The 22,323-nt window shown below is 50.1% G+C and overlaps 1 protein-coding gene and 2 non-coding genes across 3 annotated transcripts; 1 reads left to right on the top strand and 2 right to left on the bottom strand.

Annotated features, from left to right (window-relative positions):
• Positions 1-144: 144 nt before the first annotated feature.
• NARF (nuclear prelamin A recognition factor) lies at positions 145-18,018 on the top strand. The gene is made up of 11 exons (XM_068976621.1): positions 145-266; positions 1,176-1,256; positions 4,145-4,288; positions 6,563-6,695; positions 9,050-9,184; positions 13,003-13,121; positions 13,698-13,827; positions 14,007-14,070; positions 14,929-15,066; positions 15,340-15,497; positions 16,388-18,018. Exons 1-11 carry the CDS (start codon positions 240-242, stop codon positions 16,627-16,629), a joined length of 1,371 nt encoding a protein of 456 aa, XP_068832722.1. The 5' UTR covers positions 145-239; the 3' UTR covers positions 16,630-18,018.
• Positions 18,019-20,218: 2,200 nt separating this feature from the next.
• TRNAQ-UUG (transfer RNA glutamine (anticodon UUG)) lies at positions 20,219-20,290 on the bottom strand. The gene has a single exon. It is a non-coding gene; the product is annotated as a tRNA-Gln (tRNA).
• Positions 20,291-20,523: 233 nt separating this feature from the next.
• On the bottom strand, positions 20,524-20,595 carry TRNAM-CAU (transfer RNA methionine (anticodon CAU)). The gene has a single exon. It is a non-coding gene; the product is annotated as a tRNA-Met (tRNA).
• Positions 20,596-22,323: the final 1,728 nt, after the last annotated feature.

The following is a 22,323-nucleotide window of genomic DNA, read 5'->3' as shown; positions in this document are numbered from 1 at the left end:
TTCCCGCGTTCTAATTGGCCTAGGCAGAACCCAGTAGCGTGGAGCCGCACCGCTCTCTCCGCGCTCCTATTGGTTCAGGGTTGTAGCGCATCCGCTCCCAGAGCTTTCATTGGTCGAGCAGAGCCACTAGGGGTAGGGCAGCACCGGAGAGACGACAACAAAGGGCGGCAGGCGACTGTGACCGCGTCTCCCGGTGCTCTCCTCAGGCTGCGCACCCGGACCTGCCCGCCTGGCTCCAGATGAAGTGTGAGCACTGCACGCGGAAGGTGGGCTCCACGCTTTTGGTCCGGGGCCGGGTTGGGGGCAGGATCCGGGGCGCGGGGGAGCCTGAGCTCTCGGAGCCCGGAGCCTCGGGGGTATCGGGAGCTTGGCAGCTCCAAGCGCCTCTGCCTCCCTGTCAGAACCTCTGGGCGCTGGCCCGCTGCTCGAGTTTTCCGGGGGTGGAGGCGGCTGAGGGTGGGCCACCAACGCGTCCGGTTCCTGTTCCCGTGTCCCGGAGGCGGCAGTGATGTCGGAGCGCAGAAACAGCCTTTCAAAGTACCTTAGAAGCCAAAAGCGGCGAGAAAAGCCTACCAACATCAGCGACCAGTCCGCAGTCGTTGCAGACACCGTCCTTGGTGTGAATGAGGGACACGGTGATTTTAGGGGATTTTATGCCACCTAAAAACAAGTGTTTGACAGCAACGAAAACGATACAGAAGTGCAGGAAGGAAACGGGCTGGGCCTCCTGCCACCTGAGTAACCATAGTAACTGTGATAGCCTTATCCACTTGTTTCTACGCTGTAATGCCCAGGGGGTTGTCTGTTGGTTTTTTTCAAAATTCGATCCTGTCATATTGTTCCATCACTTGCTCTTTTACTTAATGTTATACAAGAGATACATTTTCTGAGCAACATACACAGTCCTCATTTGTTGTATTCTAAATATACACGCGTCCAGGTGGTCGGGCACCAATTTACCTGTCATGAGAGACCACATTGCTTCTAGCTTTCATTTCCTGCAAACAGTGCAGATACAGAGATGTGTATGGTTGTGTTTGTGTGTCCACAATTATAAGTGCTTCTATTTCTGTAGAAAAGATTTCTAGATATAAAATGAATTCATCAGCTAGTATATACAGTTTTCTTAATTAGGTTAAAAGTTGTTCTTTTATATGTGCCTTTGCCTTTTCAAGGAATGTAGTAAAAAAACAAAAACCGATGACCAGGAGAATGCATCAGTCAATGTACCAAGTCCAGCCCAGGAGAATGGAGAGGCAAGTAGTTTTTCAGTTTTTGTGTCAACCTGGAGTAACCAGCTGCTGCTGTTTTTCTCCTCCTTGGGAGCTCATGTAACCAGGAACATCTTTGCTTCAAGAGAAAAAAAAAAAAGAAATGAAGGGGCTAAAAAACCCCTGCCAGGGGCCAAACATGCAGGTTAGTCAGTTGGAGGCACAGGATCTTCAAGGTAAGAACATTTTCTTCTCAGAATACACCAAGCCAAAGCATACCATGTTAGGAACAAGGCAAAATGTCATCCTTGGCTGTTTTTTTAGAAATAGTTTTGTAACATTTAAACCTCTGGTTTTTGGGGGGTTTTTTTGTGTGAAAAGTTAAGATAGGGCTTTAGGTAGAAATTTATAAAATAATTTGGATTTCATGAGTCTTTAAGTTTTATTTTTCTAATGGTTTCTTTTCTCAGTTCTTGAGTTTTTTAAGTTTTTCTTAGCTAGTAGTGACAGTTTACATTTATTGGGTACATACCCTGAGCTAGGCAGTCGAGAAAGTGCTTTATACATGCGATCTCATGCCTTGCCTAGAATGAGCATTTCAGGTAAGCCCTACGGTTGTCTCCATTTTACAGAGGAGGACGCAGTGCTGGGAGGTTAAGGTTCCTTCTTCCCTTAAAAAGTTCTGGTCCCACTTTTAGAAAGGGAGAATTGGCAACATTGGAGAAGCAAGCAGCAGGTGTCCTCTTTAGTCTAGTGGTCCTAATACAGCATTGAGTCAGACAGGCGTTGGTCTGGTCCTCTCGAATACCAGCTCTGCTCTGTGCTCTGGTGACTGTAGGGCTTAGTGAGCAGCAGGGGATAAGACAAGCACCCAGGACACTGAGGCAGAAGAGAGGCAGGGAGCACCGAGGGCTCTGCAGCCTCAGAGCAGCTGGCCCAGGGCCTCCCATGCCTGCGCTCTGTCCACACTACCTTGGACAGACATCTCACCCTGGGAGCCCCAGTTTCCTTATCAGTGACATGGGGAGTTGGGTTACTTTTCTCCGAGGGCCACGGTGGCCGGGAGATAATGTGTGTACATAGCTTAAGTGGGCATCCCTCCAGCACAGTGGGCGGACTCCCTGACAGGATGAACAGGTCAGGAAGGTGACTGCTGGAGTGGGCCCTGAGGGGTGGTGAGGCCTGAAGGTGCTGGGTGTGGGAATGGGGTGAAGGCTCCCCACGCACAGGGAAGGTGTGAAAGGTAAGGAGACAGATCAGACGCATGTCTTAGGGCTGGTGGCTTAAGCTGGCTAGAGTAGGGGAAGGATAGCAAGGAAGCTACTCGGGAGGCCGAGGGTGGTGGGCCTGGATGGGCCAGCAGAGTGGCGGGAGCAGGAAGGGGGTGCAGCACAGGGAGCAGGGTGCAGTTTGAGCTGCGTGGACACAGCTTTGCAGGATATCAGCCTGGATATTGGGAGGGGAGAATTCCTTAGAGGCAGAGATTGGAGGGGGTGAGTAGGGGCCTGATAACTGCTCAGAGTCACACTCTGAGAAGTGTGGCTAATTGGAGAGAAGGAGAGATGGACAGGCTTGTGCAGAAAATGCCCACGATTAGGACGGAACAAGAGAAAGGAAGGACTATGGCAGGCGGGAAGGAACCAGACCTGGCCCATGAGGGGCTCTAAGAGGATGAGCATGGCTAGCAGGCCGAGAGGAAGCCCTGCTTCCCCTGGCAGCTCAGGGTGTTGTCCTGACACCTCTACAGGGGCAGTGGAGGCAGAACTCTCAGTGCAGCTCAACAGCGTCTGTTAGACACCAGCTGTTTGCCAGGCCACATGCTTCAGACCCTTGGAGCAGCTGCTCTGGCCCCACCTCAGGGCTTGTTAGAAGGGCAGACTCTTGCCTCCCAGCCATACCTCATGAATTAGCATCTGCAGCATAACAAGGTTCCAGAGTGAGCACTCCCTCTCCCACCTGGGGAGGAGGGAGGTGACAGCGTGCATTCCTGTTCGGTGCTGCTGTAGACAGGAGGGCCAGCCTACCCCCCCGAGTCCTCGCTTAACCAAATCATTTTTAAAAGACCAATGTACAACCAACTGTCAGGAGATTTCATTAATTTGTTGTGATGGCTCTAACAGGCTTCAGAATATTCGTATGCTCATCCACCACATATTTTTTGAGCTCCTTCTGTATACAGAGGATGTCAGAGAACAGAAGGGCATGAGACAAGGTTCCTCCCTCAGAGCTTGCATTTCTGGGAAAAGAGCCACCACATAGGTGCCAGGGGGTGCTCAGAGCTGTTCTGGTAGGTGTCCATGAGGGTTTGAGGGGTGAACCAGGCTCTCTAGGGAGCATTTCCCTCAGGGAGACTCAGGGCAAGGAGGACCAGGGTGACTGGAAGTTAGAGTGGGGAGAGTGATGGGGAAGGGGACCTCCAGCAGCAGCGGTGTGGCTTGTCTTCTAGTGGACCTCAGCCTAGGGGAGTGGGCTGCAGGGACCGAGTGGGCGCAGGTGCAGCCAGAAGACGAAGCAGCCAAGGGTTGTCATCCTGGTGTCCAGGGAAACAGAGTCACTGAGATGTGAGTTTGAATGTCCCAACTCAGACTTGGATGGCGTGACAACCCCGATGCCCACAGGTTAGCACTGAGCTATGCCAGTTCTAAGCCTGTCAGGGAGGCTTCTGAGGAGAGTCCAAGGACTAAGCGAGCTCATCGGGGAGTACAGAGCAGGCCTACACAGGAGCCTCCAGAGGCAGCAGGGAGGGATATGGGGGCAGGAGAAGCTGCATTTGATGGTGCCAGTCCACTCCCCACACATTGCCATCTATGGGAGCCTCCGAGAATTTGTGGCAGTTTTCTGTATTATACGTGTGCTGTTACTTTTCCTAAAGAAGCTAGTGTTAAAGAGTTCTGTTGAAGAATCAGGCCATAACATCATCTTTTCTTTCGCAGAAGGGAGAATTCCATAAATTGGCTGATGCCAAGATATTTCTGAGTGACTGCCTGGCCTGTGACAGCTGTGTATCTGCCGAGGAAGGAATCCAGGTTTCCCAGCAGAACGCTAAGGACTTCTTCCAAGTTCTGAACCTTAACAAGGTATGGCATCCTAGGCTCTCACTGGCACCAGAGGTGGCTGGAGGTCAAGGTGAGGCATGAAGCCTCTGCTGGGACTTAGGGAGCACATCTTGGCCCTGGCTTGTGTCCCCTGTGATAGCTGATTCTCTAACCCCACCCACACTCACACTCCCTCACTGATGTGGACAGCAACTGTGGCTGGCACCACCAGCCAGGCTCCCCTGGCTCGGGGGAGGCCTCCACATGCTTGGTCATGGGATGGCATGGCAGCCGAGCTGCTGCTGCTCTGCCTCTGGGGCTTTCTCAGAGATTAGGGCCACAGTCCTTCAGCTCATTCCTACAGACCCCTATACAGATGGAACTATCCGAAGTCACCCAGGAAGACAGGTGAGAGGGAAAGACAGGAGAGACAGAGGCAGATGAGGCTGAAAAGCATGTCTTAGTTTGCCCTCAGTCTGACCTGGTGAGCAACCCTCACAGCTGCTTTCCAGGAAGTGTTTGTACAGGCTCTGAACACAGCACTGGGAGCTCTGGCCCACAGGGCAGTGCAGGCACCACGTGAGGCCCAGGTTGCTTTCTGGGTGTGCTGACTGCAAATAACAACTTTCATTCTTTCCAACCTGTATACATTTTATCTTTTCTGATGGTATGGTCTAGGATCTTTAAATCAACCTGAAATTACATTGGTGATAAAAATTATAGTACCAGTTTTTTGTTTCCAATTTCGGTGGGAATGCTGGTGAAGTTTTACTATTAAGTAGATTTTTGCAGAATCTTTTACTATTAAAGAGACATAGATACTCACACCAATCAGCATATCAACTATAGAAAATGGATACCCAAGTCAAACTAGCCTAAAAAGGAAATGCTTAGTTATTTCATGAAACTGAAAGCTTAGGGATGGAAGAGGTTCTGAGTTTGGCTGAGTCAGTCACTCAGGACAGCCACAGGAAAAAGCAGTTCCTATTTCTCTGCTGGCCCAGGGGCTCTGAGGTTCCTGAGCTCTGGGTCTCAGGCTGATTTCCTCTTGGTCACAGATCAGCTCCCTCAGAGGATGTGAAATTTAAGTGAGAATGAAGTGAGGGGTGAGCCCTTGAAATTCCCTGGGCAGGGTGTCAGAGGGACTGGAGTTGCCGAGTCTGACTGCTCAAGCTGGGGACAGACCACCCTCTGTCCTTCCCCCTTCATTAGCATTTGAAATTTGTTCTCTCTTGTTCCTGCTTCCAAATTTACATTAGGATGCTCTTGGTCACAAACCACAGAAACCGTGCCTGGCTGACTTGGGCATCATAGGAGCTTGTCAGGGAGCTGGAGGTCAGTGTGTGCCAGGTTGGTGCCCTGATGGCCCTGTAGGTGTGGGCCTCCCAGGAATCACGTGAAGGTGGGATCCTATCCAGAGGGGACAGGCAGCCTCAGCATTGTCTCACCTGAGCTGCTAGGCAGGGGCAGGCGGACAGGACCAGACTGTCCTGTCTGTGGTCAGTCCATAGGTAGACTGCAGTGGATGGTAGCCACTGAACACTGCTGTCCAAGTTTCCACTTTTCCTAATGTTGCAGGTGGTGTCTGACCTGAACACCCTCTGTCATGATAATCCTGCATCTCCTCTCTGACCCCAGGTCAGAGATCCCACTGCTGACTTTCTAATGCCCGGCATGCTCGCTCACACTGCTCCCCAAGGTTGCGTCCTGCATGTCCGTAATGAATCAGCACACCTCTGAACTCAATTTGTCCATATTTTTCTAGGGATTTCTTGAACTGCCAACATCTGGTTTTGGTTTCAGGGTGTTGATAGGCTGGTTTCACATTTGTTTGTTTGGTATTAGAAGAGTTCATAGAAGATGGAATTACCTATGACTTAAAATTTTGCTAAAATTGACCACTAGGTGACCTGGGCTTGAGACCTCTTGGGGACAGACCTCGAGGCCCCATTTTCATGTAACTTCATTGTTATGGATTGTTTCAGTTATTTATAGGTACATAACTTTTATTTTTCCTTTTAAATGTATTTATTTTATCAAGATATTTGCATTTATATGTAATATTGATGTATATATTCAGTATTTCTGATTTAACATTGTGCTTAAAATTGACAAAATCTCTTGGGATGTCTCATTTTGCATTCTAAATTTTTTTCTCCTTTTTCCTTAATTATGCTTGCCAGTATCCTATGTATTTTATTAGTCTTTCCATTGGGCATCTGTTACACTCTGTTTGTTCTAGACTTTTCATAAAAGTGTCTTACTTTCACTGCCTTTGTAATCACCGCATACACAATGTTCTTCTGTTTCTCCTAGAAATGTGATACCTCAAAGCGCAGGGTGCTGGCAGTGTCAGTGTGTCCTCAGTCTTTGCCTTATTTTGCTGCTAAATTCAGCCTCAGTGTGACTGATGCATCCAGAAGGCTCTGTGGTTTCCTCAAAAGTCTTGGTGAGCTGCCTTTTGATATTATTTATAGCAAATAAATTTGGTATAATTCGAATTTATAACTTGAGTTTTTATCTGCCCTTTTTATCTCTAGAGTTCAATTTTCAAGGGCACAGGATAGATAAGAACTTCCCTGAGAGTCTTGTGGAACGTAAGAGGACCATACCTCTGATCCACGCATGGTAGGCAGGTGTCACTTACCCCCTTGCCATGCAGATGGGTGTTGTCTTACGGCCGGCGCTGGCCCCTCTGGGGACAGCAAATGACCATCTTAGGGCACGTAGCTGGGGACACCTGGGACCCACACTTGCCCAGCAGTGTTGAGTTGCTCGGCTCACAGGGGTTACAGTTATCTGATGGAGGATCACATCTGCAGTGACTGGCGTCTGATTTCCCAGGAAGGTCTCTGAAGAGCAGAGCAGGAAAGGAATGGACTGTGTCCTTTGTGTGAAGAGTGAAAGCTAGTCATTTCAGTACCTGAGGACTCAAATGTGAATGAGTGCTAGAGTAATACCGCTTCATAAAGAGCGGTAAGAGTGCTTCTGTCTAGTCTGTCGTGTCACACTGTAACTTCCCCCCAAATTAAAGCTTCCTGCAGGTAGGCTCTGAAGAGGAAAACTTGAGCTGTTCGCCAAGTGAGAGTTTTTGTTGTTCCTCAATGGCTTTTTAAAGATGTAAGTACCTTGGGGTTAGCGATAAAGTGACACGTAGACTAAATGTCCTCGCACCAGCCTGCCTGCCTCGCTGCTGCGTGTTGCTCTCTGTGCAGAGCTGTTTCTTGGTGCACAGCATGCCACAACCAAAATTAAAGCCGCAGCTGCAAGCGAGGACTCCGTAAGTCATCCTTCATGCTTTTAATCTTAAAAAGCCTGAGCTTATCTGAATTTTACCGAAGATCAAAGTTTTAAAATGCTCTGCCTTCTCATAGTGAAAGGCCCTACTTTGGAGGGGGGGAGGATTTTTTAAAAATAGTTGGATGTTATATGTTAATAAAATATATCCACAGTGAAACTGATTTTTTTAAGGTAACTCTTTAACTTGATATAATATTTCTTTTTAAGAATAACTGGCTGCTCTTAAGGTTTAGACTGGTTGCAGATATTAAAATTATTTGCTGTATTGACTGTAATTATTTAAAGCATATTTTTTTGTCTTGGGCTTATTTTCCAATATTAAGGACTTAATTTGGAGCAACATAAATGGACTTGGTGGGTATGATACCACCATATGAAATAAGTCAGACAGAGAAAGACAAATACTGTATGATATCTGTTACAAGTAGAATCTGAGGAAAAATACAGCAAGCTCGTGAGTATAACAAAACAGACAAAGACAGATGTAGAGTACAGACTAGTGGTTACCAGTAGGCAGAGTGGAGGGGCGTGATAGAGGTGGTAGATTAAGAGGTACAAGCTTTTAGATATAAAATAAGCTACAGGGATATATTGTACAACACAGAGAATCTAGCAAAAAAAAAAATTGGGGGTGGGGGTGGTGCCACGCCATGAGACCTGCAGAATCTTATTCCCTGACAGGGATTAAAGCTGGGCAACAGCAGTGAAAGCGCCAAGCCCTAACCACTGGACAACCAGGGAACGCCCTATAGCAAATATTTTATAATAACTATAAATGCAGCGTAACTTTAAAAAATTGTGAACCACTGCTTTGCCTCTCTGTACCTTATACTGTATGTCAACTGTAGTTTAAAAACAAAGAAGCATACATTTATTAAGAAAAAGACAAGTTAGGGATTTCCCTGGTGGTCCAGTGGTTACGAATCCACCTTGCAGTGCAGGGGACTCAGGAGCGATCCCTGGTCAGGGAACTGAGACCGCATGTGCTTCAGAGTAATTAAGCCCATGTGTGCAGCTGCTGAAGCCCATGTGCCCTGGAGCCCTCGATTAGCAACTACTGAGCTGGTGCAGCACAACTAGCGAAAAAGAGAAAGACAAGTTAGAACTCAACATAGTAATTAATCAAGACCGTTGTAAAGCTGTGCTCAGCCAGTGTACTCATTTATTTATTTTAGAGCTATCAAAGACTATTACAGACTGGAGTTTAATTTAGCCAGCGAATTGGAAGAATGATACCCTGTAAAATTACATTAATTTATGTATGGAATATAGCAAGGTGTCTATATAAAGATAGATGTAAAGGGAAAAGAAGAAGCAGGAGAATATATGCTTTATTGTGAAAAGTGATATGTGCTGTTGTTTGAGAGGGCAAAGGGCACAATCCTATACTTGGGCATCTGGCGATGTCTGTGGAGTCTGCCCTTTCAGTTTGTCTTTGAGGCGAACTGAGGGTCAATCTCACATTCTATGATGTGGAGCCCAACATGCCTCTCTTCCCCACAGGGGTGCATTATGTCTTTGATACAACGATCGCTGCAGATTTCAGCATCCTGGAGAGTCAGAAAGAGTTTGTGCGTCGATTCCGCCAGCACAATGAGGAAGAGCCTGCATTACCCATGCTGACCTCTGCCTGTCCTGGTGAGCACGGGGCTGCTGCTGGGTCTGTAGGGGCCTGATGCGCCTTTTCTCATCAGTCTGCGTCTGGGGGCAGGCCTGGGCAATGGGCGAGGTCAGGGGCAGTGGGTCTTGGAGAGGAGTTTGGGCCTTGAGTAGTTTTATGTTGACCAACATATTTATTAATTCTGGGTGATTTAGTGGGGAGACCTGGCAGCTGAGTATTAATTGCTTATCTTCATTTATACATATTTCTGAAGTTTGAGACAAACATATCATATGTTAAAGGAGAATAAATCTCTTTTCAAAGTATGATGTGTTTCATACATCCAAACAATTATAGATAATATGGTGAACACCCATGGATCCTTTACCAGCTTAAATAGAAATTACATAATAAAAAATATTACTTTACATTAATACTAGATTCCATCTTAGAACACTTTTTAAACAAATCTTTAATTATTATATAGAGCCTGATATCTGAGGTACAGAAATTTTATCACAGGTTTTTTAATTCTGAAAAAATAGAAGGTTTTGGAATAAGAAAATTCTAAAGATGATAAGGGAAGGAAGGCTGTGCTATACTGGTAAGTGACGTTTAGTGAAAAATTATTTCTGAATCAATCAGGTCTATGAGAGTTGTGGTCTACTTAATCTTGGGGTTTTGTTCACATTTCTATTCTCAGTTTATTCCTCCTGGTTCCAAATTTTTCTAGCATTTTATGTGTCACTCATCAGTCATTGGGATTATAAGTTAATAAGATGGAATGTTGATGTATGGTTACTTAGAATTTGGAAATACTTTCCATCCACTTGTGAAACCATGAGAGGAAACTTGCCATCTGTCTAAGAAGCACATGGATCGACTCATTAACTGGGCATGTTTTTCAGTGGCCCACAGGCTGGCAGGAGGTGCTCAGCATCAGGTGGGGCTTATCCTTCTGGAAAGATAAGCCCCAGGGGGATGCTCCCAGTTCTCCAGGCATGTCAGGCAGTGACTGTAACAGGGTCTGCGCATAAACTGACTAAATGCACTCTTTGCTGGGCCATGGTTTATGTCCTTGTAGGTGTTTGCACAGCTGCTGAGGAGTAGGTTTGCACAGCGAAGGCCTCGGGGAACCACCCAGCTCCCTAGAGGCCTTGCAGTGGTACCCCTCCCTCTGGGGTCCCAGTACCGGCTCCTTGCAGGGCTCTCACTCAGTGGCACACACAGCTGGTCACTGTGGCTCAGTCCCGCCCACCCAAGAAAGAGGCAGCATAAAATGACCTAGCCTGTGCCTCCGGAGCAGTGGTTCCAGAGTTCCCATCCTCCTTCCAGTCAGCAGGACCACAGGGATTCCTGTGCTGTCCTGACACCATCCCAGCAGGTAGTGATGGATCCCTTATGTGGGCAGCCCTGTTGGATGGAGCCTAAACGGAAGTCTCCACTCCTGGCAGGAACTAGCACCGCTGATGTGGGTAGTAGACAGGTGGTGGATTCTTGCAGAAAGCACGTGCTGCTCTGTCCAAGGGGTGAGGGCAGCGCTGGTGGAGACCTGGGCCGCCTGCTGCTGCTGCACACCAGCTGTCCCTCCTCCACCAGCCTGGCATTCGCTGCTTTCAGTGGCCTCCTTGAGCTCTTCAGGGCTCTCAGATGAGAAGACTTTCTCCTCCTGGAACTCTTTGTAGCTAAGCCAGTCAAAGCTGTAACTGTTCAGGTTTACACCCCCTCTCAAATTCAGGGAGATGAGGTGAGATCTGCTTTGAAACTAACTCTTTTCTAGGATTTGGCCCTGATGTTTTGCTTTCCTACGACAGCTTAGAGCAATTAAAGTAGCATCAGGGTCGGATGATCTGACCTGGTGCAGAACCAGGCTGTGGATGGCCCTGGACTGACTCACTGGCTTTCGCACGCCAGGGTCCCTGTGCTTCCTCAGACTGCTTGGAGGGCAGCGCACCCTGGCTGGGGCAGGGACATCTGGGTGGGCCCTTGCTGTCCACAAGCCGATGGAGTGCCACCTCGCCAGCACACCTTTGCCTGGTGGGGGTGGGTGGGTGAGGGCGTATTGAGCTGCTCAGCTGTGGACGTGCTCAAGGGCTTTGGGCTTTGTGAGAACCCACCAGGAGCACTTATTGAACTGGAGGGTGGGAAGTAATCTCTCCAGTCCAGCAGGGAGAATAAAGAGTGGGTACCTTATGCCAGGCACTTCTTGGAGCAGGTTTCTTCTCTGCCTTCAGAGAGGGTCCCTGAGAAGAGGTGGGTGATCTGACAGAGCAGGACATGGGTGCCCTGTCCTCGCTACGCTGCCACAAAGCTGGACGGCCAGCAGGGCTGACCAGGCCCCAGGCTGGTGCCAGTAGCAAGTTCTGATCAGGGATACCAGAGTGCTTGCCACTCTGGTCTCGTGCCGGGTGCTGTGGATCCTGTGACCTGGTTCTTCCTCCTCATCCCTGTTTGGTCCTCTTTGCTTGCAAGCCAGGAGGTCCCCCAGGGCCCTTGCCTTTACCAGCCTACGTTCTGCCTGATCTTGTGCCAGGCCTTCACGGCACACAGCCTGTACCTGGGGTCCGCCTGAGAGCCGAGTGTGCAGGTGCGGGCACTGGCACCAAGGCCAGGGTGCACAGGGGCCTTACAAAGCCAGACCTGTGGTGGGAATGGCCGTGGGCCCCCAGATGCTCCATGGCCTTTGATAGTTTTTCTTTTTCCTTTTATTTATTTATTTTGGCCATCCCATGCAGTTCCCTGTCCAGGGATTGAACCCAGGGCCCTGGCAGTCAGAGCAGTGAGCTCTAACCACTGGACAGCTGGGGAATTCCCTAGTTTTCTGTTTTAACATGGACCATTCCATGCACGTGTGCAGAGGCTGGGAACGAGGGGAGCCATGCTCCAGCAGCATCTCTCTGTGGGGCTTCTGCTGGTGACAGTGGACATTCCCCATGTGTGCTCAGGCTGGCGAGCAGGTGATGGCTGTGGTTTGAGTTCAGACAAGATTGGCTGGCTGGTGCCTGCTGCTCCTCCCTACAGGAGTGGGCCTGGGGAAGTGGGCTGTCCTGGGGATCTGGTGGGCAGCATGCCTCCAGGTTTGCTCACCATCCCCACCCTTCTCATGATGTTGTGGTGTACATGCCAGTCTGTCACCAGACACTCTCATTACTGTACCCAGCAGAAGAAGGGGGCGAGCTGTAGCCCCTGCAGGTTGACCTGCTGGCTCTGTGGTCCACTGACCTCTCCATCCTGCGTCCCCTCTGGGAACCATGGCAGCAATGGTGCACTCAGGGCATGGTGGGAGTCAGCGGCTCAGGGGAAACGCTCAGGACCATGCTGGGCATGCCGTGGGCACACTGCAGGTCGTGCTGTTCATTGTGTTGCTTGAGGGGGTGTGGGTTTCTCGTATTTCATTGTCCTAAAAGTGGGAAGTTACTGGGCGGTTCAATTCCAATAGGTGAGTGAAGCTTTGTGGGCCTGGTGGCTGTTGGCCCCTGTCTGAGCTGTGGCCATCCGTCCCTGCTGGGAGAGCAGCTCAGCAGCTGGCAGGGCGGATCTGGAGCCAAGCTGCCCAGGACGGTGCCTCGTAGCTGCTCCTCCAAGCTTGTTCTCAATTTTGGGGAGCCTGCTATCTGCTCCTGCCTTTCTCCTGCTCTGTCCTCTCTGATCTGGGGCCGAGGGAAGCACCCATCCCTGGCACCCTCCAGCCTTGTGACACATGCCCCTGGGGTTCCCATGGCCAGGCCTCTGAAGAGAGGCAGCTTGGTGGAGGGAGCCCGTCATGCACGCCTGGGGCGGCCGGAAGATGAGGTGTCCTGGCTGTACTCCGGTGGGGCAGCTGTGAGGAGCTGACATGGACCCCTTCCCTCCTCAGGCTGGGTCCGCTATGCTGAGCGGGTGCTGGGTCACCCCGTCACCCCCCACCTCTGCACTGCCAAGTCTCCCCAGCAGATCATGGGATCCCTGGTGAAGGACTACTTTGCCAGACGGCAGGTAAGCTGGCCTTTTCCCCAAGGGCAGCATTCAGGTCAGGCGACAAGCTTCCATGTGAGGACAGGTGCTGATGAAACTGAGGGCGAGCAAGGGAGGATGGAGGAGGTTCCCCCCGGTGTGTGCATGGTGGTCTTGGGCCCAGGTCCTGATGAGTGAGGGGGGTGCCCAGACACCCCCCTCCAGACGATCACTCAGCTGCTGGCTCCTGGTGGTACCAGTGATTCTGGCTCAGCCAGGACATGGAGAGGGGCAGCCTGGTTGCATGGGAAGTGTCTGGAAAGTGTGGGGAAGTGGCCAAGCGTTCATTTACAGCCTAGCAGCAGCTTGTGGTCACCATGTTTGTTTGATCATCGTGTGCTTGGTTCAGGGGAACAGGTGGCAGGCCTCTCCCTGTGAGTGTCCGGGCAGTGGGCCTGCAGCAAGGTGACACTGTGGGTGGACTTGGGGGCATCGCGGCTCAGGAACTTGGTCTGTGGGGGATGGGGCTTGGGCCTAGGAAAGCACCAGGCCCGTTCCGTTCTGGCTGCCTTCTCTCTTCTGCACGGCCCCCATCATGGGTGTGCTCTTTCTACACAGAACCTGTCCCCAGACAAGATTTTCCATGTCATCGTGGCACCGTGCTACGACAAGAAGCTGGAGGCCCTTCAGGAAGACGTCCTCACAGCCTCTCGGGGTTCCCGGGGCACTGACTGTGTGCTGACCTCAGGTGAGGGTGGGGCCTTGGGAAAGGCCATTGGGAGGCAGGCTGGTGCGTGTCCAGGATGAGGGCCTGACAGCCACACCCACACTGGAGACACGTGGAGCTTCGTCCTTCAGAGCAAAGCAGAAAGTGCACGTGTCCCCGGGGACATTGCTGGCGTCTTAATGTCCCTTCTTTGCTTGTAGGTGAAATAGCTCAGATGATGGAGCAGAGTGACGTCTCAGTGAGAGAGGCTGCCCTGGACACGCTGTAGGTGCCTCTGCAGGGAGGGCCGCTCTTGCACCCTGGGGGCTTCCAGCATGACCTTGTGGCCTCTGCTAGGTTATCCCAGGACCTTCCTCCTCCATAATGAGGCCACCTGCTCTGCTGAGGCATGGGTGTGGTATGGCCCTGGGTGTGGCAGGCTACCTTGTCGCCCCTCCACAACCCTTGGTTCTGAAGAGAGCATGGCCAGTACCATGCTGAGTGGATGCCATTCAGCCTGTGGTCTGGTGTGGATACCAACACCCTCCTCCCTGACATCACACCTGGGCCCCCTGGGGGATGGAGGCGGCACCCCCATACAGGGACTCCCTCAGGTCCCTTTGCCCAAGAGCAGCAGCCTGGGTTTCTGCCATCAGTGGTCGCCTCAACCACCAGCCACACTCCTTCTGCATCCTGTGCCCCAGGGCACGGACTGCATGGCAGGTCTTCCAGGCAGTGATGTCAGGACCACACGTGGGCCTGGTGTGGAAGGTGTACTGAGGTCCTTAGAACATAAGCAGCTGGCGTCCTTATGGCCAGAGCCCATGCGTGGGCCTAAGCGGACCCAGAGGTCTCCCCCTGGCTGGCCACAGATGGCAGCATGCTCTCGTGTGCCCCTCAGATGCCCAGTTCTCATGCCCCGAATGCTGAGGTTCTCAGGGTCGAGCCTTGACACCTGTGCATTCAGAGGAGTCAGTTGAGCAGCGGTGGGCACACTTGCAGGCTTCGTGTTGGCCAGTGAGCTCCAGCACAGAGGACGTTTTTGCCCAAAGTCTGAGTACTTGTAAAGGGTTTTGTGACTTTGGATCATAAGACTTGGAGAGTCAGATTTAACTTTTGCCCTTGCTTTTCCTGCCTGGTGAGGTTTGGCGACGTGAAGGAGGAGGAGCTGAGGCGCCACGATGGAGCCGGCTCTGACGGGTACCTGGCACACATCTTCAGACATGCGGCCAAGGAGCTGTTCAACGAGGATGTGGGGGAGGTCACCTACCGGGCCCTGAGGTGCGTGGGGCTGGGGCGGCCTCTGTCCGTCTGCCTGTGTGGTCAGCACTGCCTGTCAGGTATAAACTCTATAATAGGACCCCCACCCCCCACAGCCAGCTGCAGGTCCGAGAGGGGAGATCCTATTGAGTTCACACCAGTCAAGATCGAAAGGCCTTTGATATGTTACTCACAGACTTAAATTTTGCTAACATCCCTAACTTAGATTGGAATAGTCCTCCGACCACAGTGGAAGGACCCTGTGGGTCATAGTTTGTATTGTTGATTTCATAGGAACAAAGACTTCCAGGAGGTCACCCTCGAGAAGAGCGGAGAGGTCCTCTTGCGCTTTGCTGCAGCTTATGGCTTTCGAAACATCCAGAACGTAGTCCTAAAGCTGAAGAAGGGCAAGTTCCCGTACCACTTTGTGGAGGTTCTTGCCTGTGCTGGCGGTAAGACTCGAGAGGCCAGGCTGAGCTTGGCCCCTCTGAGCCCTGCAGGAAATGAGGAGTGAGATGTGAGGGCCAAAGGGTAGCCATTGGGTGCGGCCAAGGGGTCAGGGGAGGGAGGTTGGGAAATTTGCTGCAAGTTTTTTTAAATGAATTTTTACCTTAGAAATCACATTATCTACACGTTTGAGAATAAGTAGCACAGGTGGCGCTAGTGGTGAAGAACCCACCTGCCAGTGCAGGAGACGTGAGAGATGCGGGTTCAATCCCTGGGTCTGGAACATCCCCTGGAGGAGGGCATGGCACCCCACTCCAGTGTTCTTGCCTAGAGAATCCCATGGACAGAGGAACCCGGTGGGCTGCGGTCCATAGTGTCACAAAGAATTAGACACGACTGAAGCAACTTAGCACACATGCACACACGTATAGCACTAGTATGTAGAAGGCATGTTCTTCATGCAGTCCAAGGTGTTTGGGTTTGGGCTCCTTTGTGGTTCATGGGTCTTGGGCCCCCATCTCTCCCTGATGCAGCCCACGTGTGGACTCACACTAAGGCTTTATGCAGATACCGGTGATTTAGCTGTTCATTAATACTTTCTGTGCTCTCCTGGTTTTGATGAATTCCAAGAGAAACTGGAAGTCCAGATGGGCGTGCATAGCCATCCAATTCTAAAAGGTTGCCAAGTGATTTCAGCTTTAAGTAAAAACATTTCCTGGGTAGTATAAAGAGGAGAAAATAGGAAGCACCTGGGGTTGTGAGCCTGTGCCCGGGGTCTTGGGGCCCAGGCTTTAGCCACAGGACACTGCACACTGCCATCATTGCTCTGCTCCTCCAGAATCGTCTCCCCTTTAAGATGAAAGCAAGGGAAGAGTAAGCTCCCTGTGTTTTTCAGGATGCCTTAATGGCAGAGGCCAAGCCCAGACCACGGACGGACGCACAGACAAGGCCCTGCTACAGAAGATGAAAGGCATCTACGCTGACATCCCCGTGCAGCTCCCAGAGGCCAGCACCCACGTGCAGGAGTTGTACCAGGAGTGGCTGGATGGCACCGACTCCCCCCGTGTCCAGGAAGCCCTGCATACTGCGTACCAGGGCCCAGGGCAGCCCGCTGACAGCCGAGACATCAAGTGGTGAAGATCGAGGAGACTGGGAGGCAGGCCTGTCAGCTGCCTGAGGACGGAGGAGCTACCCTGTGTGGGTATCAGAGACACTTGAAGAAAACAGCTCAGCTTTTCTTTTACCACTTTGGTTTTTCAGAATCCTCTGCTACCCTCATTTGTCAGCAGCCCCCTCCCTCAGTTCGATGTGGTGCTATCTTCGTAATATGTGTGTAATTGGAATATTTTAACAGGAGAGAAGGGTTTCCAATCTGAGTTTCCTTTAAGACTAAAAAATTCGAAAGAAAGAGAATGGAGACAGACTACTGTCTTTTAGGCTTAAAAAAAAAAATCCAAAAAGTGTCCTGTGAAAAGTTAAGACCCCAGAAGTTGTGATTCACATACCTCAGAGGTTTGCTGTGGAAATGACAGGAAGCAGGCAGGCTGCAGGGGCTGTGGGCCATGGTCTGTGGTCTTCCCAGTTGGCTCTGGTTTTCGCAAACCACGTTTTTCTATTCCTGAGAATGGTTTTGCCAGAATGTGAATAAACTGCATCCTTTTGGAATTGGGGGGCTCATATGAATCTGGATTTTCAGTTTCTCTAGAGAAAAAGTTCCAGCAACAGTGGGCCGTGTTTCTCACTACCACAGTGGCAGCCGCCTCCTGGGACCAGCCCCTCTAACTGTGGGCCTGGCAGGCTCTGGCAGCTTATACCCCACACTCATGCTTTCACATTCAGGCTTTAGGTAAACTCACCTCGAGGCAGAGGGAGGCCTGCGAAGGGTGACAGGTGTTACACATGGAAGGACGGGAGAGGCAGCTGACCTGCTTAGGCCAAACTGTGGTCAGGAGTCCACCTGCTCCATTCTTCTCTGGGTGGGATCAGACAGGTGACAGCCATTCTGTCCCCAACCTCAGATGAGGCAGCTTCTCGATGGTCTTGCCTCTCCCCGCCACCCCCCACCTCCCCCCATCACCCTCATGTACTGTGGGCCTGGCTCATCCACGTGGCTCCTGACAGGATCCCCCCCGACCTGGCATGTAGTACTCATGTGAGCTTGCCTTAAAGATAAATGGAAGAGAACAGTTTTCCCATGAACAGAAAGGGCTAGCAAAGAATCGGAAATTACAGAATCACAAAACCATATCAGGGCTCATCCTGTGAAACGAAGACGTCCGTGGATAGGCGTCCAGTCGGTTCTTCAAAGCACTTGAATTTTGTTAACATGGATGGTAGCAACGTTCTTGGATTCTTCAGTGCTTATGAAGCCTGAGCTGTTAGATTTCCTTCACTGACTCTATGTTGTATTGTACCTGTATACCTATTGGGGTTGAAAACTGGATATATTATGTGAAATTGTATATTTTTTGCTTTCAACCTATGTACAATTAATTGGGTTTCTCTCCTCTGCAGTAACTGATTCTGGAATAAACACTTGAGGAGTGTCTGAGTTTGGAGAGTGTGTGAACCAGACACTGACTCCCCAGTCAGGGGCCTGTGAGTGCCCTCCCTCACCAGCACCCCCAGGTGGCCTCCCTCGTGCTTGCAGAGCCAGCACAGCCCCAGAGGGCCATCTTTGCCTGAAGCCTTCTGTGGGCCGGGGATGCCAGGAGTCGGGGTGGGCTCTTCTTGCCTCAAAAGCCACCTCTTCTGGCTAAAATGAAGGCACTCCTTGGGCAGGGGACCTGGTATTCTCACATGTGGTATCAGGTCCTACCTGCAGCTGACCTTTGGTTATGGCCCTGTGAGAGGAAAGTAGGACGAGGGTTTGTTTTCCTTCGTTATAACTCAAATGATATGAGCAGTCAGAGGCAGCCCCACAGTCGGGCTAGGGTGGGGTGCAGGGGCTGTCTGCTAGTGAGCAATGCTGTCCTGGGATGAGGAGGGGGGTAGACTAGGTCCTGATTTGCACCACACCCAGCAGCTGCCCTCCAGGAGTGCTGTTGCCTGGGTTCTGGTGTCGTGGGTACCTCCTGTGGGCTCTGATCATGTCGTGTGTGTGTTGGCCATACTGGAAAGTAGCTGCTCTCCTGTGCCCTGGACCAGTTTTCTCAGAATCCAGATTTCTCAGCTCCATTTCTGCCTGGCCTCAGCTTGGGCTAGTACAACTGGGCAGCCAGTGTACATGCTGGTCCTTCACAGCCCTGCTGGAGTGAGGATTGGAGTTCATGCGCTGCTCACACATCAGTTTGCTGCTGGCCTTGGGTGTGGAGCAAGGGCGCTGCCTGTCTAGAGGCTCTTAAGCTCTGCCACTGACTTAAAGGTGTTCTGTGGCCTCACCTGCTGGCCCAAAGCTGAGCAACAGAAGCCTCTGGACACACCGCCTGCAGTGAGACCTCAGGTCTTCACTCACAGTCTAGTCAGATGCATTAGGCTAGGAGACTGCAGCTCAGGCAAGCAACTCACATGCTTGAGGCCACTTGGCCACCAAATGTGGGCGCCCACCTCGAGCTCAACTTTGGCACTTACACGCCACCTCCTTCCACACAGGCACTGGCCTTGCTCCTGATCAGTAAAGCAAGCAGTCTGTCTAAAACAAGTGAATCCTCAACTCATGTTCATGGAAGTAGAGGACATGGCATCAAATTTGGGCAGAGGCCCCCAGACTTTCTGAATAAGCATAAATCATGTGTTTTGGGATTTTTTTTTTTTTTTGTCTTCGGTGTTTTTGAGTCATAGGTGTACTGTATTGGATAAAGAACCAGGCACTCATTGAAGGCTACTACTTATGAAGCTATGAAAAGCCTGGCTTTTTAATTGAGAAAAACAGTATCTTCTTTTCCATGTCCCTGTAAGAAGTGTTCCACGTTTTATGTGGACGTTTCCAAAACCTTGATGAAAGAACTTGTAAGCACAGTTCTAAGGGTAAAGGGTAGTTACTATTAGTGAGTTATGCAAGTAGTGAATTGTATGAGACATACAGTACGAGTATTTCTAAAGCTACACTGAAGCTGCAAAAAACCTGGGTTTATTCAAGGAAAAACTATCTTCCTGCCTCCTTGTAAAGACTTGCTTTTAAATCCAATCTATATAGACGTTTCTTACACACTGCATGAAAAATTTTAGGCATGATGTTCTTCCCTATGACAGTAGCCACCCAGGTGCCCAGTGGGCAGTACCTGAAAGGACCTTTTTCTGTGTTTGAACGAAGAGTAAACAGCCTGCACTGAAGGCTCATCAGTGGAGAAGGTTAAATAATTGTCCTGACGTGGGATTCTAGAGGTTAGAGTGCATGATGAACCATCTCAGGACAAGAGTATTAGCTCCTTTGGTCTCTTTATTTTACTTTTTATTTTTTTGGCCACATGGCACAACCTGTGGGATCCTAGTTCCCTAACCAGGGAATCGAACCTGGGCCCTTGGCAGTGAAAATGCAGAGTCCCAGCAGCTGGACTGCTGGGGAATTTCCCTGGTCTCTTTAAAAAAAAAAAAAAAGCCAAACTGGTTAGGGAGGACCTTAAAAAGAACAAAGACATCCCTAATGTGGCTTCTGGGGGAAGGGGAGCACTGGTGATCAGATGGACCAGGTTGTCAAGAGTTGCTGCCTGTCCTGTGTCAGATCATGTTCCCATGTCCCACTGCCTGGGACACAAGAGGGGAAGACAAAAATGGCCACAGGCAAAACAGGTTCTACCGAGATTTGAACTCGGATCGCTGGATTCAAAGTCCAGAGTGCTAACCATTACACCATAGAACCATATGCTATTATGTTCCCTTGCAGGTCACTCTTGGCCTAAGTGCCCCTGGGACAGGACAAGAGGGGTACACAGGTCCCACTAAGATTTTGACATATCTCTGGATTCAGAGTCCAGAGCGCTAATGGTGATGCCATAGAACTAGCTGCCACCCCTGGACACCAGGGTCCACAGCCCAACCTTGTCCCACAGCTGGGGACCCAAAAGCCATATAGCAGGCAAAAATGTGAGCTCATAGCAGAGGATGGTTTCGATCCATCGACCTCTGGGTTATGGGCCCAGCACGCTCCCGCTGCGCCACTCTGCTGTAACGTATTCCTTTCCTGAGTCTGTCTCTGACTACCCCAAGCTTCCCTGGGCACAGACCAGCAGATGAAACCGGACTCAGGGAAGGACCATCTTGCCAGTGCCCATTTATGAATAAAGTGGATTTTTGCTCTCCCTCTCTCAACTGCTTACCCAGAGAAATTTCTGTCCTTTTCTGCTGTTTAGTAAAAGTCAAGCAGCACAATCTTTACCCAGAGTGTCCTTGGACAATAGTAGCAGGATCTGTATTGCAGTGATGCTGGCTGGATTTCAGAAAAGAGCAAAAGCAGCATTTCTCTCCATCATTTGAAAGATTCCCAATCTGTCCAATTGTCAGTAACTTTACTTTAATCCAGTTTCTTCTCTTGACCTACTTCTTCCCCCATAGCCAAGGAAGCTGCTTCTTTCATATGAAACTGCTTAAATGTTACAAAATCTTGCTGTTCAGCTTTCTAATTCGAAGGAAAACATCAAAAATAATTTTGCATTTCAAAGAGGTAAAAACTGTTCTCCCAAGAATATTCTGAATATAAATCTTTTGGCAGGGTGGGTGGGGGGGAGTCTTTGAATTTGTGTTGAAACTTTTCATGTAAAAACTGTCCATGAAGCTTACTGTTGCAGATAGTAAGCTGTCTCCTTTCTCACACCAACAGAATCATCAGGAAAAAGAAATAGAGACTGAAACTACTAGAATTCTATGGGCAGACTCTGAGCACCACACCAATCAAAGGATTGGAACTATTTTTTTTTAACTTATTTTATGTTAGAATATAGTGCTAGTTTCAGGTATACCTCAAGGTGATTCTTTTATACATAGTCATGTATCTATCCTTTTCTCATTTAGGTTGTTACATAATATCGAGCAGAGTTCCTGAGCTATACAGTAGTAGGTCCTTGGTTATCCCTTTTAAATATAGCAGTGTGTACATGTCAATCCCTAACTCCCTAAATATCCCTCCCCTGCCCCTTCTCCTCTGGTAACCATAAATTCATTCATTCATTCTATGTCTGTGAGTCTGTGTCTGTCTTGTAAATAAGTTCATTTGTATCGTTTTATAGCTTCCAAAGGGATATCACGCCCAAGATGTCTAGGATATTGTTCGAGCCTGATAAATCTAACTACATAGGTACATCCGGAGGGAAAAAGGTAGCCTCTGGGCCGCACATCTCATCAATGCCGGGGGCAGGGCTTAGACAAAACCAGATTGGAGGATTAGGGTCAAAGAGCTTTCTGATGATGTGTGTGGAGGGACTTCTCCGAAGCGGTGCAGAATTTGAGAAGATTCATGTTCCACGCGAAACCTCTTCCAAAGGTCTCCACTGTGGGAAAGGCTGACCCAGGTTGCCTAGCTAGTCTGCAGATGTCTGTCAGACTCTTTTCAGCCATCCTGCTGATGTTTCACCGTCGGACTGAACTGTCTGTGGCGACAGGGAAGGAGACAACATGCAGTCTCCCACCAAGCTTGCCTTGGCTGACCCCCACGTACAAGTTATAGTGACCAAGCCTCCATCCCACTATCGGTTGCCGACAGAGCGGGCAGCCAGCCACTTGAGAGCTAGGCCACGTCGGAACAGACCCTAAGTCCGCGCGCGGACTTAATCTGCTTTCCTTTCGGGACCCCCACTGTCTTCACCACACCCTACACAACACCGCTCCCGGCAAACCAGGGGGCTTTACAGTGACAGGATTCTGCTCTTGCGAAAGGGTTTCTCTTTTCAGTACCTCACC

Source organism: Capricornis sumatraensis, chromosome 8, assembly GCF_032405125.1.
Source record: "Capricornis sumatraensis isolate serow.1 chromosome 8, serow.2, whole genome shotgun sequence".
NCBI lineage: Eukaryota > Metazoa > Chordata > Mammalia > Artiodactyla > Bovidae > Capricornis > Capricornis sumatraensis.
Note: the sequence above shows the minus strand (reverse complement) of the source record. Positions and strands in the feature narration are given on the sequence as shown.

What these genes read in the sequence shown, in the direction of transcription:
- NARF (XM_068976621.1), top strand. Translation starts at nt 240, where the DNA reads ATGAAGTGTGAGCACTGCACGCGGAAG. An exon ending in TGGTTTCCTCAAAAGTCTTG is followed by an intron (nt 6,696 to 9,049) that starts GTGAGCTGCCTT and finishes TCTTCCCCACAG; the next exon opens with GGGTGCATTATGTCTTTGAT. An exon ending in GGTTCTTGCCTGTGCTGGCG is followed by an intron (nt 15,498 to 16,387) that starts GTAAGACTCGAG and finishes TGTGTTTTTCAG; the next exon opens with GATGCCTTAATGGCAGAGGC.